This window comes from Haliotis cracherodii, unplaced genomic scaffold (genome assembly GCF_022045235.1).
Source record: "Haliotis cracherodii isolate W230 unplaced genomic scaffold, xgHalCrac1.p SCAF_1, whole genome shotgun sequence".
Taxonomy (NCBI): Eukaryota; Metazoa; Mollusca; class Gastropoda; order Lepetellida; family Haliotidae; genus Haliotis; species Haliotis cracherodii.
This window is the reverse complement of record NW_027266264.1, coordinates 27,809,096-27,822,245: the sequence shown is the minus strand read 5'-3', so window position 1 is coordinate 27,822,245 and position 13,150 is coordinate 27,809,096. Positions and strand designations below refer to the sequence as shown.

General features: G+C 37.9%; 1 protein-coding gene across 2 annotated transcripts in view; it reads left to right on the top strand.

The window, feature by feature from the left end:
• Nucleotides 1-13,150, top strand: part of LOC139475416 (protein PHTF2-like) — a 54,504-nt gene that overhangs the window by 21,984 nt on the left and 19,370 nt on the right. For both annotated transcript variants that reach the window (XM_071258638.1, XM_071258633.1), the window contains exons 3-5: nt 9,896-9,952; nt 12,311-12,386; nt 12,713-12,809. In XM_071258638.1, the coding sequence (XP_071114739.1) occupies nt 9,896-9,952; nt 12,311-12,386; nt 12,713-12,809 (230 nt within the window). The remainder of the gene's footprint in view (nt 1-9,895; nt 9,953-12,310; nt 12,387-12,712; nt 12,810-13,150) is intronic.

The window sequence follows — 13,150 nt, the reverse complement described above, 5'->3', positions numbered from 1 at the left end:
TATTTCCTATAGCCAGGGATCCAACTTGGCTGATGCCCACAGGGCCAATGTTAAAGCTATCCTGAGGAATAGTAGAAGTTCCAGCTTTTCGAGGGTGCCCTTGTCCATGACAGTTTTCAACTCTGCATCAGTGTATACATGGAATGATCTATTGATTATATTTGTATATGGTTCAATCTATACATGTTAAGGGGAGTCGTAAAGGAAGCCAACAATTGTTTAATAGCATTTAATACCAGCCGAAACGTTACTGCTAACAATTGACAAAGCAAATAGCATGTCAACAATTCCATGAAGTATGCCATCCCTGTTATAATGCTATTTTGTATTAATATGTGTGAAATGTATTTCTGACTTCAAGTAAATTTTAGTAAGTAAAATTATTCAATATTGTGTAGAAAGATTTTTTGCCATTATTTACTCCCATCAGTCAGATTACTGCTTCTTCGGGGATCGACTTAGGGTGCGATTCAGCGATATTCCTGCATAATTGTCATGATTATTGCATCAATGTTCATTTAGCACGATTGAAATTTGCATACTTCTTTCAATACTTTTATCTGCAATGACACTCTCATTTCTTTGACTTTGTTGATTCCTCATACTCATCAATCACTGGATTGTCTGGTCCAGACTCGCTTATTTGCAAGCTGCCACGAGTTAGCTTGAATATTTATACTGAGTGCGGTGTTAAACAAGAAAGAGGATCACCATGTCTCCTGTGAAGGAAAATTGAAAGTTTGAGCATATCCGATTTTGATTGATGGGAGTGGGTTCAGAGGTACTAAGTAGTTGTAGCTGTATCCCCCCTGTATGGAAGACTCGTAGCGAACACCGACTAACAGGCGTGTATACCCACCTTTGTCATCAATACTAGAAACAGTTGGCCACTTAGTCCTGACACACATTATCATGTGTCAATATTGTGTATTATACACTCTGTGTTACTTGCCATGCTTGCTGCTGGCATGGAATATAGAGCATGGACCAGATTACTTGATACCCAGTGTCCCGTGTTTGGTACCCTGACTTACATGTTTGATGTGTCTACTTCAGTGGGTCCTTGTTTAGAAAATAACTTTATGGTGCAATATGCTGTCAACTTATCGGTAGAATGAAATGAGATAAAATTATGAATTTTCTTTTTTTTTCCATTTCAGCATATTTAAGATTGGCGGTTTGGTTCTATAAGCAGGGTTCTTAAAGGCCATAAGCCTGCTTGTCCTGGATAAAATGTTATCAGGGTTGGAGAAGTTTTCGCCCAAAGTGTTCTAATAAACATCTTGTCCAAAATATTTGTTGTTTAGTGCCATCCTCAGCAATATTCAAGCTATATGATAGCCTGTAAACAGTTGACTCGGGTTTGGCCTGAAGCAACCTATTCTTGTCGTGAGATCAGGCTTGCTGACATGGTGGATGCATGTCATTGTATCGATTATTTACAGACCTCTATGCTATGGCTGAAATATTGCTGATTGCAGTGTTAAACAAATAATTGAGTCAGGAGGGTACAAACCAGTCATTGACATTATGAGGAATCAATCACTGAACCTGACCACTTGACAGCCCAAAATAAATTATCTGCCTGTAAAAAGGTTTTGTGGTTGTAGTGAGTTTGCAGGGTTTTTTCGCAACACACAAATGCGCATCAAGTACGAACAAATGTAGTGAATAGACCAAGGAGAAATATACTGTGTCCCAAGGCATGCACAATAACATTCATAGTACCTACAGCGCATCAAGAGTAGTTATTAGTGTCTGTTATTTCTTCCATCAGTCATGACTACCATCCTTGTGATCATTGATTCATTCCAGGCTCTAAAGTAATTATCCAAAGGTACAGTACACAACACCATTTCATTACTTTGCAGACCCTCATATTGTCTGCAAGGACCCTAATGATGAATTTTGGGGAGTCCCTAGTCTGTCTTACAGACCCTGATACAAATATATATCAAATACAGCCCATGCAAGTCTATAATGTTTGGCAAGTCTAGATCACTGCAGTATCAGAAAATGAAGAGAATCACTGGGCTCCCTTTTATAATATTTTTATAGTTATTTGAGATAACTGAACAACTGTTTTTTCTGTACGATATGTTCATTTCAGAGACTAGATGTTAGTCTAGGGGGTCCCCAGGGCCCCCACTTTTGTAAGTCAAGGTAACACCCTGAGTGTGTACATGGTGTATCTGAACTAGGCCAGTGTCACCAGGGAACACGGAGATGCATTACCACAAGGACACAGAGAAATGTGGAGCAAGTTGTAGTCTATGAGCATGTTTTGAAATGCACCCAAACCCCCAAAGATAGCTCCGCAACTGCAGCATTTGCGACTCACATGTCCGAGGGGACCCCTTTATTTTTTATACCAGTGCAAACACATGTCAAGACATTTACATTGTAACACTTACAGTTGTTCCAAAATCCCCAGTATGTATATATGCATGTTGATGTGTGAGCGCAATAATATGGAACATGGTGTTAAACCCCATTTCCCATCACCTCACCACACATTAAATCACCAGCGGTAGAAATTGACACTAGTCCTATAGTCCTTACCAAACTGCCCAGTAGCTAAGGTATCATCATAAGGCCTAGTAGAAATTTGCCACTTTTAAGAGTTTTGCCATATGTTAGTAAACATGTAACTGGATTCTATTCGCTGTAAACATGATAAAATCTCCACAAATATGTCACCTATTGTTATATGTTGTTTTTTATATAGAAACGGCTCCGTCCGTCCGTCACGTTTCGTTTCCGGAGCATAACTCATAAACTGTTCAATATTTTTTCTTCAAACTTTGCAGGTCTGTCAGGTACATGCTGAACTGGTGCCTTTTGCTATTGAGAAATTTTAGAAATTTGTATTTTTTACGTTTCCCTGGCAACAGGATGGACTTAGGTTCCAAACTCATCTTTTTTTTACAATTTCCATGACAAGTTCCACCTCGGTTAAAAAAAGGTTAGGGTTTGTTTAGATTTAATTATGTCATAAATTCTGCAACAGGGGCGGGGGATATAGCCACGTTAGTTGCAAACTCTTGTTAACTCTGTTTTTGTTATTTCAGATGTATCCCATGAAGGTTTAAGATTATCATCAATATATATCACCTAAAAATACCTGAATATTGTCAAAGCATCACTGATATAATGACAATTGACTATACAGACATGGGATGTCGACCTGATTCAGTGTGAAAAAGGACAAGGTAGAATTAAAGGGCTTGTTTTGGCTCAATAATAAATGTCAAATTTTAAACTTTGCAATATCAAATAATTGGTGTCACAATTATCAGGCATATTCAAATGACTGTAGTAAAAACATGTAGAAAATTGACTCTGTCAGTGACAACAAGAAATGGTATTTTAAAGTACACTCAAGTCTCTTTAATCCGACACTCGTCAATCCGACAATCGGCTTTATACGACACAAATGATAACAGATTGAATCAGTGTTATTTAGACCCGTAAATCCGATAGTCTCGCAGTCTGACTCCGACACACCTAATTTGCAACAAATTGCTGAAATCACTCATTAAATCAGTCTGGTTAATCCAACACATTGATCAGCGTACTCCATGGTCATCTGCCCGCGAGTACACAGCCCCGTGTTTTGATGCGAGACGAGTCTGCGAGTAGCTGCATATTTAAAGGGCTGCAGAGATAAACTTGCTTAACAATAAACAATTACTGCTTTAAATAAACAAAACAGGATTAGTCACATGCCTAGATTACCTCAATCTCATTAAAATCGGATACAAGTTCTCGCTACCGCTGAGGACATCCCATTACAGGTCACGTCAGTTTTGTGGTAAACTTTAGAGGTTGCATGATCAGAAAACATATTCCGCTAACAATGTAACACAACAATATGAATATTTCCTTTTTTTTATTATAACATGTTTGAATCGTTATCAATTGTGTAGTTTCCAATTTTTGATCACGATAAATCTTGTTTATCCGACATACTCATTAATCTGACGTAATCATATGCAACCAACAATGTCAGATTAACGCGACTTGACTGTATGTGTTTTTATATCACAGCAGTAGTAAACTTTAATAAAAGGGAACTGTTAAAAAGTATAAAACAGATAGATATTTAAAAGACTTATACTGGCTGGTATGAATGATTTCCATGCCCTGTTGGTTGTCAGCATCGGCATGCATAGTTTTCGGCCATAAGGTAGAAAATGATATTCCGAATGAAGTATATGACTGCTGTCATTTAATATCTTATGTGTCTTTTTGACAATTTGCTGCTCATAAATTTAGTTACATGTTGAAATTGGGACCTGAGAGTTTGCTTGCTGTACTTAAAATTGTATGTATTTTAGATTTATTTTGAACAGAGAGGCTTCCATACCAATAGTTAACATTAAAACGTAAAATGCTTCGAATAAATGTTCTGTGAAACAGAGAGAGTATTGTATTATCAAGTTTAAAATACCCGAGACGCCGTAAGAAATACAGTGTCACAGTCCCAAAAATGCATTGTGGAAAAGAACAAAGCTCAGATATTCATATGAATAACTTGATAACTTGCATAACAATTTCTAAAAGTTTAAATTAAGCATATCCTGTAGATATAAAAACGTACTTAAAGGGGCACTGATCTAACGCAATTCCCCGGACTGGTTGTTGCCTTTGTTATTGTTTTTCCCCCGTGAGTACCCGGATGATACCCAACGCAACTGAGCGTGACCAGAGACTGGGCTACCGTCTGCAAGGACAGCTAAATAAACTTGGAGGCTGGAGGCAATATTTGTTTTACGAATTTTTGCATAAACACTGATTGGTTAACTGTGATCTATAAAGATTTTGACAAAGGGCGCATGTTAATTACTTTCTTCAGCCTAAACAAACAGACAAAAATAACGGCGGAACTCATCGGATGTCGTCATTTGGAAATACCCCAGATGGTTATAGTTTAATACTAAAAAAAGTATCTATGCAGTGAAAGCATTTTCGGATTTCGGATTGCGTCGATAAAACGATTACTACTCCCTTGTTGTCATCCATGTTTTCTCGTATAACCCTACACTTGTGTATTTGTCGTCATTCACTTGATGCTCAGTTAATGAATTTATTACAGGTACAATTAGTGGTAGCACCACTTAGATTACCTGACAAAGGTTCCCATTTGGCATTTATTGTGTCTGGAGTAATTATTCAATCTAAATCTAGGTTTGAAGTGAGGTGAATTGTGTGTTATGTAATATGCACGTGGCAGACCAGCAAGAGGTGAATGATCAGTTGATTTACTTTTTTTTGTAAATCAACGGATCGTTCCTAGTCATCAAAGGATTAACAGAAAATACGTTGATTGATTAATCACTGTTATTTTGCACAGTGGATATGTCAAAAGTGAGTGTTTACATGTCTAGGTTTACTAAAACAAAGGGAATACACTCATATCATGGCGTGAAGCGCCGATGTAAAAACAACATACTTTGTTCAAAGGTTAACTGATAATACTTTGATTGATTGATCATTGTTATCTATCACTCAATGGATTTTTTATGAAAATAGTTATCACGTGGGCTTTCTCAGCCGACCCTTGAGACTTGACACCTATGTGAAACACTTGAAACAATCCAAGTTATCAGTTGAGAAACGAACACGGGTTATAATATCCCGAAACGATATATATCTTTTAAAATATTTGATTGTTACGGAACGTGACATCGAATAAGTTTCTTTGTACAGCTGCAGACGAGTGGGATATTGTTCCTTTGTGTGGATATTCACGGATACATTCCTCGAACAAGGAAGCTCCTAAAATTTATACACATAAATTTGGTAGGTTGCAATTATGGTATTTGCATTTTGTTTTCCTTCATTTGAACCGATTCGTTCTTGTTTCTCTACGTCTTGGTTAGGAAATTCTTCAATGCGCGATAGACGTTGTTTTCACAGGTCTTTTCCTTTGTAAGCGTGTATATATTACCGTCAATTTGTAAAACGTGATTCTCTCAGGCAATTTATAAAATGTGTAAATATTTCAGTCATTTTGACTAAAAAATCTGTCCACATTCATTAAGATGATCCAAAGGGCCTACAAACATCACAACAGATTATTTTGTAGGATTAGAAGCCAAACAACATAGACATGTACTTTTCAACGTAACATTTTCAGTCTCTTGGTGATGACATTAAACATAAAAATGTTTGGAATTCGTTATCATAATAACACAGATGGAAATGTTTTTCAGTCACTTTGTAAAATAACTAAATTATTTAGACTTTTAATAAATTTGAAAATGTTACACATTTTGACAGTAAAAAAATATACACACTATAAAAAAAGCAATGCTCAGGTGAAATATTTACTTTGTGTTGCAAGTCAAAATAGTGTAAACGAAAATCTCAAAATTACCAAGCAAGTGACTTCGTCACCATTACCGATGCTAAACACAAAGATACCTACATTTCCTTATTATCTCGAAAACTGTATTTAATTTTGTTGATCAATGTGACCATACGCCCTTATTACTACCTATAAAAGTGACTGATGCGCTTACGAATTGCGCAGCAGAGGTCGCGACCTAATCTAGATTTCGGCTATACATCCGGGTACACACTGGGAAAAAACAATAACAAAGGCAACAACCAGTCCCGGGGAATTGCGTTAGATCAGTGCCCCTTTAATCCTACGTGTCCTTTAGCTTAACAGCAGTAGACCCTGGAATCACTGAGGGAGTGTTTCACTGAGGTAGTGTATGTATGTTTAACTGGTGCAAATTGGCATAAATGGGTTAGCCTGGAGGTAGTGTCCTGCATCTTAATCACTTTCTGTCAGCATATGACTGTTGGTGTGAAATCAACATAGTCGGTGTAACAGATGTGAGCGACACTTCCCGAGTGAGCCATAATACATGACGTACACAGTGCATGCACAAACAGTTTTATTGTTTTGGCAGCAATACTTACAGCAGTGGGAGGATTACATTGAAATCCTTCTCAACCAAAAAAGCTTTGAAGACAGACTTGGAATAAATGGGTATAATGGGTATTAAAGACGTTTGTTGGTTATCATCAGACAAGCCTGTGTAGCTGCATGGACTACACTCTATCAGAACACACAGGGACAAGCAGTGTATTGGATATTCAAGTCTGTCGTCAGTGTGAGATACAGCACAACTGTACATCTTCCTGCAGGAAACAGATGAGGAAACGATACGAGAACGAGTACACTGTTTGCTGATGACACGTCATGTGGTAGGAAGTTTTCTGTAGGTTGTTTTGTAGAGGGAACACTGCAGTACACCAGGTGTCTATACCAGTATATGTTGAGTGACAGTGCTTTCTGTATTTGAATGATGTGGTTCTTACTGTCAGTTAAGATGACCCAGAAGCTCTGGAGGAATTGTTTCGATGCTGTGGAGTTATTAATATGGGACATTCTGGATTTAGTGTTCTATCCAAGATAGATGGTGTCATTTGATAACATTAATCAGGTATGGTTTAATATTTCCTTGTCTGGAAAAATCAGGGTTTCATACTTTAATTTGTTGAACTCATTCTTGAGATTCAAATTGTGACAAAATGAATGATTTTTATTTGCTTCAGCACTTGGAAGATTGGAGAATGATGTTGAGGAGGCTAGACTTCTTGCATGTTGTAATATTGTTTAAAATGACCATACACATGATGCATGTTGCAGCGCTTGTGATAATTTATGGAATGAAGAACATAACCACAATAATTGGTGTTTTTGCTTGTTCTCAAAGTATCCTTCGTGAAAACTTAAATATTTTGACAATTTATCAGGTTCCAAGCTGTGCTTCTATGTCTAATGTCTGACTTGCTATTACCATTAACATGCGATAATAAAATACAGATAAATGTAGTCAAACTATATATATATATACAGCAGACAGACATCCACAATGTAGATTATTGCGAAATACAAATCAGGATAAGACAATCGATTTGTAATCAAAGTTGTTAGATACTCCAGGAAAACATCAGTCTTTAGCTATGAGTGAGTGAGTTGGGCTTAATGCCGCTTTTAACAGTATTCCAGTTATATCACAGCGTGTCAGCTTAATGTGGGAAGAAAGCCTGAAGTGATGCAGGTCTCAGACGTTAACCACTTCGGTGCAACCCACGAGCACGGGTATGGATTGGTGCTGACAAACCTAGAAACATAATCGGGGCGAACCAGGATTCGAACCCACAATCATAGGTTTCTGGCGTGTTCAAAGGACTCAACATTGCACAGCGAATCGCAGCGCCTTAGACGACTGGGCCACAGGTGCCTCCTCTTTAGCTATGACATTGTCAGGTAAAGTGTCAAGTAGTTGGAAAAGCTTTTAGGGAAACACTGATGTAAGACTATGAAAGCCAGTAAATGATACTTGATGGCACTTTGTTACATCCCTGACCTATAAGGGCTTGGGTATATCGAAATGCTTAGGAATTTTTCTTTTGTGACCTACCGTATTCGATGAAAAAAGCACCCCGTCCTAATAAGCGCCCACGGCAATATTTGCTAATATATTGGCTAGTGAACAATCCCAATTAACATCCCTTCTAATTGATCATTGTACACAAGACTTATTTATTTATGTATAATACGCACACGTGTGTTATGTGCACCCCTAATTATGGGCAATTAAATTCTGGAAAATATATCTGTCGTGTATAATATGAACTTACCTTCTGTATAATTTCAGGCTGTCAGCATAAAACACAAAATTTACGATCTTTTCAACTCTCTTTTCTTTTCTCACCAAACTTATATTCTAATGTGAGCCCCATATTTCTAATTTTGAGAGCGCCCTGGGTGCTTATTACGTCGAATACGGTAGAACTTGAAAACTGCTTCCTAGATTCTTTTCAAATTTGGTACACACTTTTTATATCTTTAGGGGAGGTGCAGTGAGAAGTTTGATTTCAATATTTGGATTTTCTGAAAAAATACAGCTTTTCCATTTATTACTTAGAATTTTTGTACTGAAACATTTGTGCGACCTATAACTTGTAAACTACTTCATGGATTCTTTTCAAATTTTGGAAATAGTTTCCATACCAATGAAGAGAGGCAGTGCAAAGTTTAATTTTGACATGTGTATTTTCTTTAAAAGATATGATTTTTTTAATGTTTAGAATTTAGAATATTTTTTCACTTCAACATTTGTGCAACCTATAACTTTTCCAATTGGGGGTAAAGTGTCTATCATGTCTATACCAGTAAGAAAGGTGCAGTGCAAAGTTTGATTTTGATAAGAAATTTTCTGAGAAATGTTGCTTTTTTTCATGTTTTAAACTTAGAAATATGTTGGAGTCGATTTGGGGGTATTGTTGTTCTTTGAGAGTCCACTGAGCAATACTAGCAAAAACTGTATCTTTTTTGAAAAAGTTACCAACAGAAGAAAACTTATAAAAGCTGTAAATGTATGAGGTATATTGATTTTGAATTCTTCAGCCTAACTTATTACCAGCATAATCTAGATGTTAATGAAATATTGTCAGAGTTGCATGTAACATGGTATATTAGGTTAGTTCACGCAAACAGTTTTTGTCCACAGTACAGCGGTTATAAGACACTGTGCCTTTTCTCCCGACTACAAGTGATCCACGGCTCATTTGGGAAGAAAACAAACAGTCCTTTCAAAGTTACGCTGAGGGCTAATGGCAATGTCTAACCCAACTATGTCACATAGGACCGTCCTCCACCAGTGTCCCATGTCTTGTGATAGTGTCACTCACAACTCAGCATGATGAATATGTTAGACTTGTTTGTGTGAAAACTGTCACCCAGACAAGACAGTTTACATTTCAGTAAGAACATTCAAGGAGGTTTCGGTAAATATGTGATATGATTAATGACCTGCGTCACTTCGGCAACATGAAGCTAAATACTCAGTCAACGGTTATATTTCAGATTGGTTACAATGACAAGCAGTTGTGGGAGCAGTCTGTGGAGATGAAACTACAGAAGGTAGGAGAGACGTCCTGCTAAGGCGAGAGAATCTTTTTACATTAGTTTATGGATTCAGCTTACCCAGAAATATACAAAAGTAGGGAAATAATGATCTGAAAAGCTTATTTTATTTCACCAAATTTTCGTCACAAACATTTGTTGCATGCAATAGGTTAGTCGCCAAGACAATAATTTACCATGTTTATAATAGTTAATCATTAAAAAAAGCTTTGCTAACAATTGTCACACAACACGGTTCACATAACACTGTTCACATAATACATCTCTCATAACACTGCTCACACAACACTGCTCACACAACACTGCTCACATAACACTGCTCACATAACACTGCTCACATAAGACTGTTCACATAACACTGTTCACATAACACTGCTCACATAATACAGCTCTCATAACACTGCTCACACAACACTGCTCACACAACACTGCTCACACAACACTGCTCACATAATACTGTTCACATAACACTGCTCACACAACACTGCTCACACAACACTGCTCACATAATACTGTTCACATAACACTGCTCACACAACACTGCTCACACAACACTGCTCACATAATACTGTTCACATAACACTGCTCACACAACACTGCTCACACAACACTGCTCACATAATACTGTTCACATAACACTGCTCACATAACACTGCTCACACAACACTGCTCACACAACACTGCTCACATAATACTGTTCACATAACACTGCTCACATAATACTGTTCACATAACACTGCTCACACAACACTGCTCACACAACACTGCTCACATAATACTGTTCACATAACACTGCTCACACAACACTGCTCACACAACACTGCTCACATAATACTGTTCACATAACACTGCTCACACAACACTGCTCACACAACACTGCTCACATAATACTGTTCACATAACACTGCTCACATAACACTGCTCACACAACACTGCTCACACAACACTGCTCACATAATACTGTTCACATAACACTGCTCACACAACACTGCTCACACAACACTGCTCACATAATACTGTTCACATAACACTGCTCACACAACACTGCTCACACAACACTGCTCACATAATACTGTTCACATAACACTGCTCACATAACACTGCTCACACAACACTGCTCACACAACACTGCTCACATAATACTGTTCACATAACACTGCTCACATAATACTGTTCACATAACACTGCTCACACAACACTGCTCACACAACACTGCTCACATAATACTGTTCACATAACACTGCTCACACAACACTGCTCACACAACACTGCTCACATAATACTGTTCACATAACACTGCTCACACAACACTGCTCACACAACACTGCTCACATAATACTGCTCACATAACACTGCTCACATAACACTGCTCACATAACGCTGCTCACACAACACTGCTCACATAAGACTGCTCACATAACACTGCTCACATAACACTGCTCACATAACGCTGCTCACATAACGCTGCTCACATAACGCTGCTCACATAACGCTGCTCACATAACGCTGCTCACATAACACTGCTCACATAACACTGCTCACATAACACTGCTCACATAACACTGCTCACACAACGCTGCTCACACAACGCTGCTCACATAACACTGCTCACATAACACTGTTCACATAACACTGTTCACATAACACTGCTCACATAACACTGTTCACATAACACTGCTCACATAACACTGCTCACATAACACTGCTCACATAACACTGCTCACATAACACTGCTCACACAACACTGCTCACATAATACTGCTCACATAACGCTGCTCACATAATACTGCTCACATAACACTGCTCACATAATACTGCTCACATAACACTGCTCACATAACACTGCTCACATAACACTGCTCACATAACGCTGTTCACATAACACTGCTCACATAACGCTGTTCACATAACACTGCTCACATAACACTGTTCACATAACACTGCTCACATAACACTGCTCACATAACACTGCTCACATAACGCTGTTCACATAACACTGCTCACATAACACTGTTCACATAACGCTGTTCACATAACACTGTTCACATAACACTGTTCACATAACACTGCTCACATAACACTGCTCACATATCATGTTCCTTGCTGACTTGGTTGATGCATCTCATCGATCCCAATTGCATGGATCGATGCTCCTGATGTCAATCAGTGGATTGTCTGGTCCAGACTCAGTTATTTACAGACCGCTTTCATATAGCTGGAATATTGCTGAGTGTGGCGTTAAACAAACAAGCAAACAAACAAAACATATCATGTTCAGATAACCTTTTTAGGAAAAACAAGAAAACTAGATTCTATGTGAAGTGCTATACTTTATGTGATGTATTTGATTTTCAGCGACCTACAGTACTCAATGCTCCAAGAAAAAGTGCACGTTTAAAAACTGAATTCATTGATGTCGACCTCATTCGAGGTAAGTAGTGATGTCATGGTTATTTTATTGATGTCATAATTTGTAGTGTTTCGTAAATAAAGTACTATATTTATGTCATAAAGATGTACTTTGTTCCTAATAATGAACATGATGAAGTAGCACATAAAGGTGGTAAATAATCAGGTGAGTAACAGCACGAGCAACACTCTATCATGGCACTCTCCTCACTCTATCATGGCACTTTCCTCACTCTAATAAATGAGTGGCTAAAGTCACTATGTTATTACCAAAATATTGGGTCTAATTGAAGTTCCTGTCATTTAAGTGATTTCAGTGATGTGAGCACAGTTTCTCCTTTGTTGCAGGCTCCACATTCTCCAAGGCCAAGCCGAAGGTATCATGGACGTCCATCACAGGCAATGCTATCATTCGTGCGTTGCTCTTGCCAGTATACTTCAGATGGTATGAAAACCCATGTGATAATCCATGAAAACCCATTTTGTATTCCATGAAAAAACATGTGATAATCCATGAAAACCCATGTGATAATCCATGAAAACCCATTTGGTAACCCATGAAAATCCATGTATAATCCATGTATAATCCATGATAACCCATGTGATAATCCATGAAAACCCATGTGATAATCCATGAAAACCCATTTTGTATTCCATGAAAACCCATGTGATAATCCATGAAAACCCATATGATAACCCATGAAAACCCATATGATAAACCATGATAAACAGTCCCTCTGCTATTTTGGCTTCACAGGCAAAAGCTCATTGCCAAGACACTGTGGC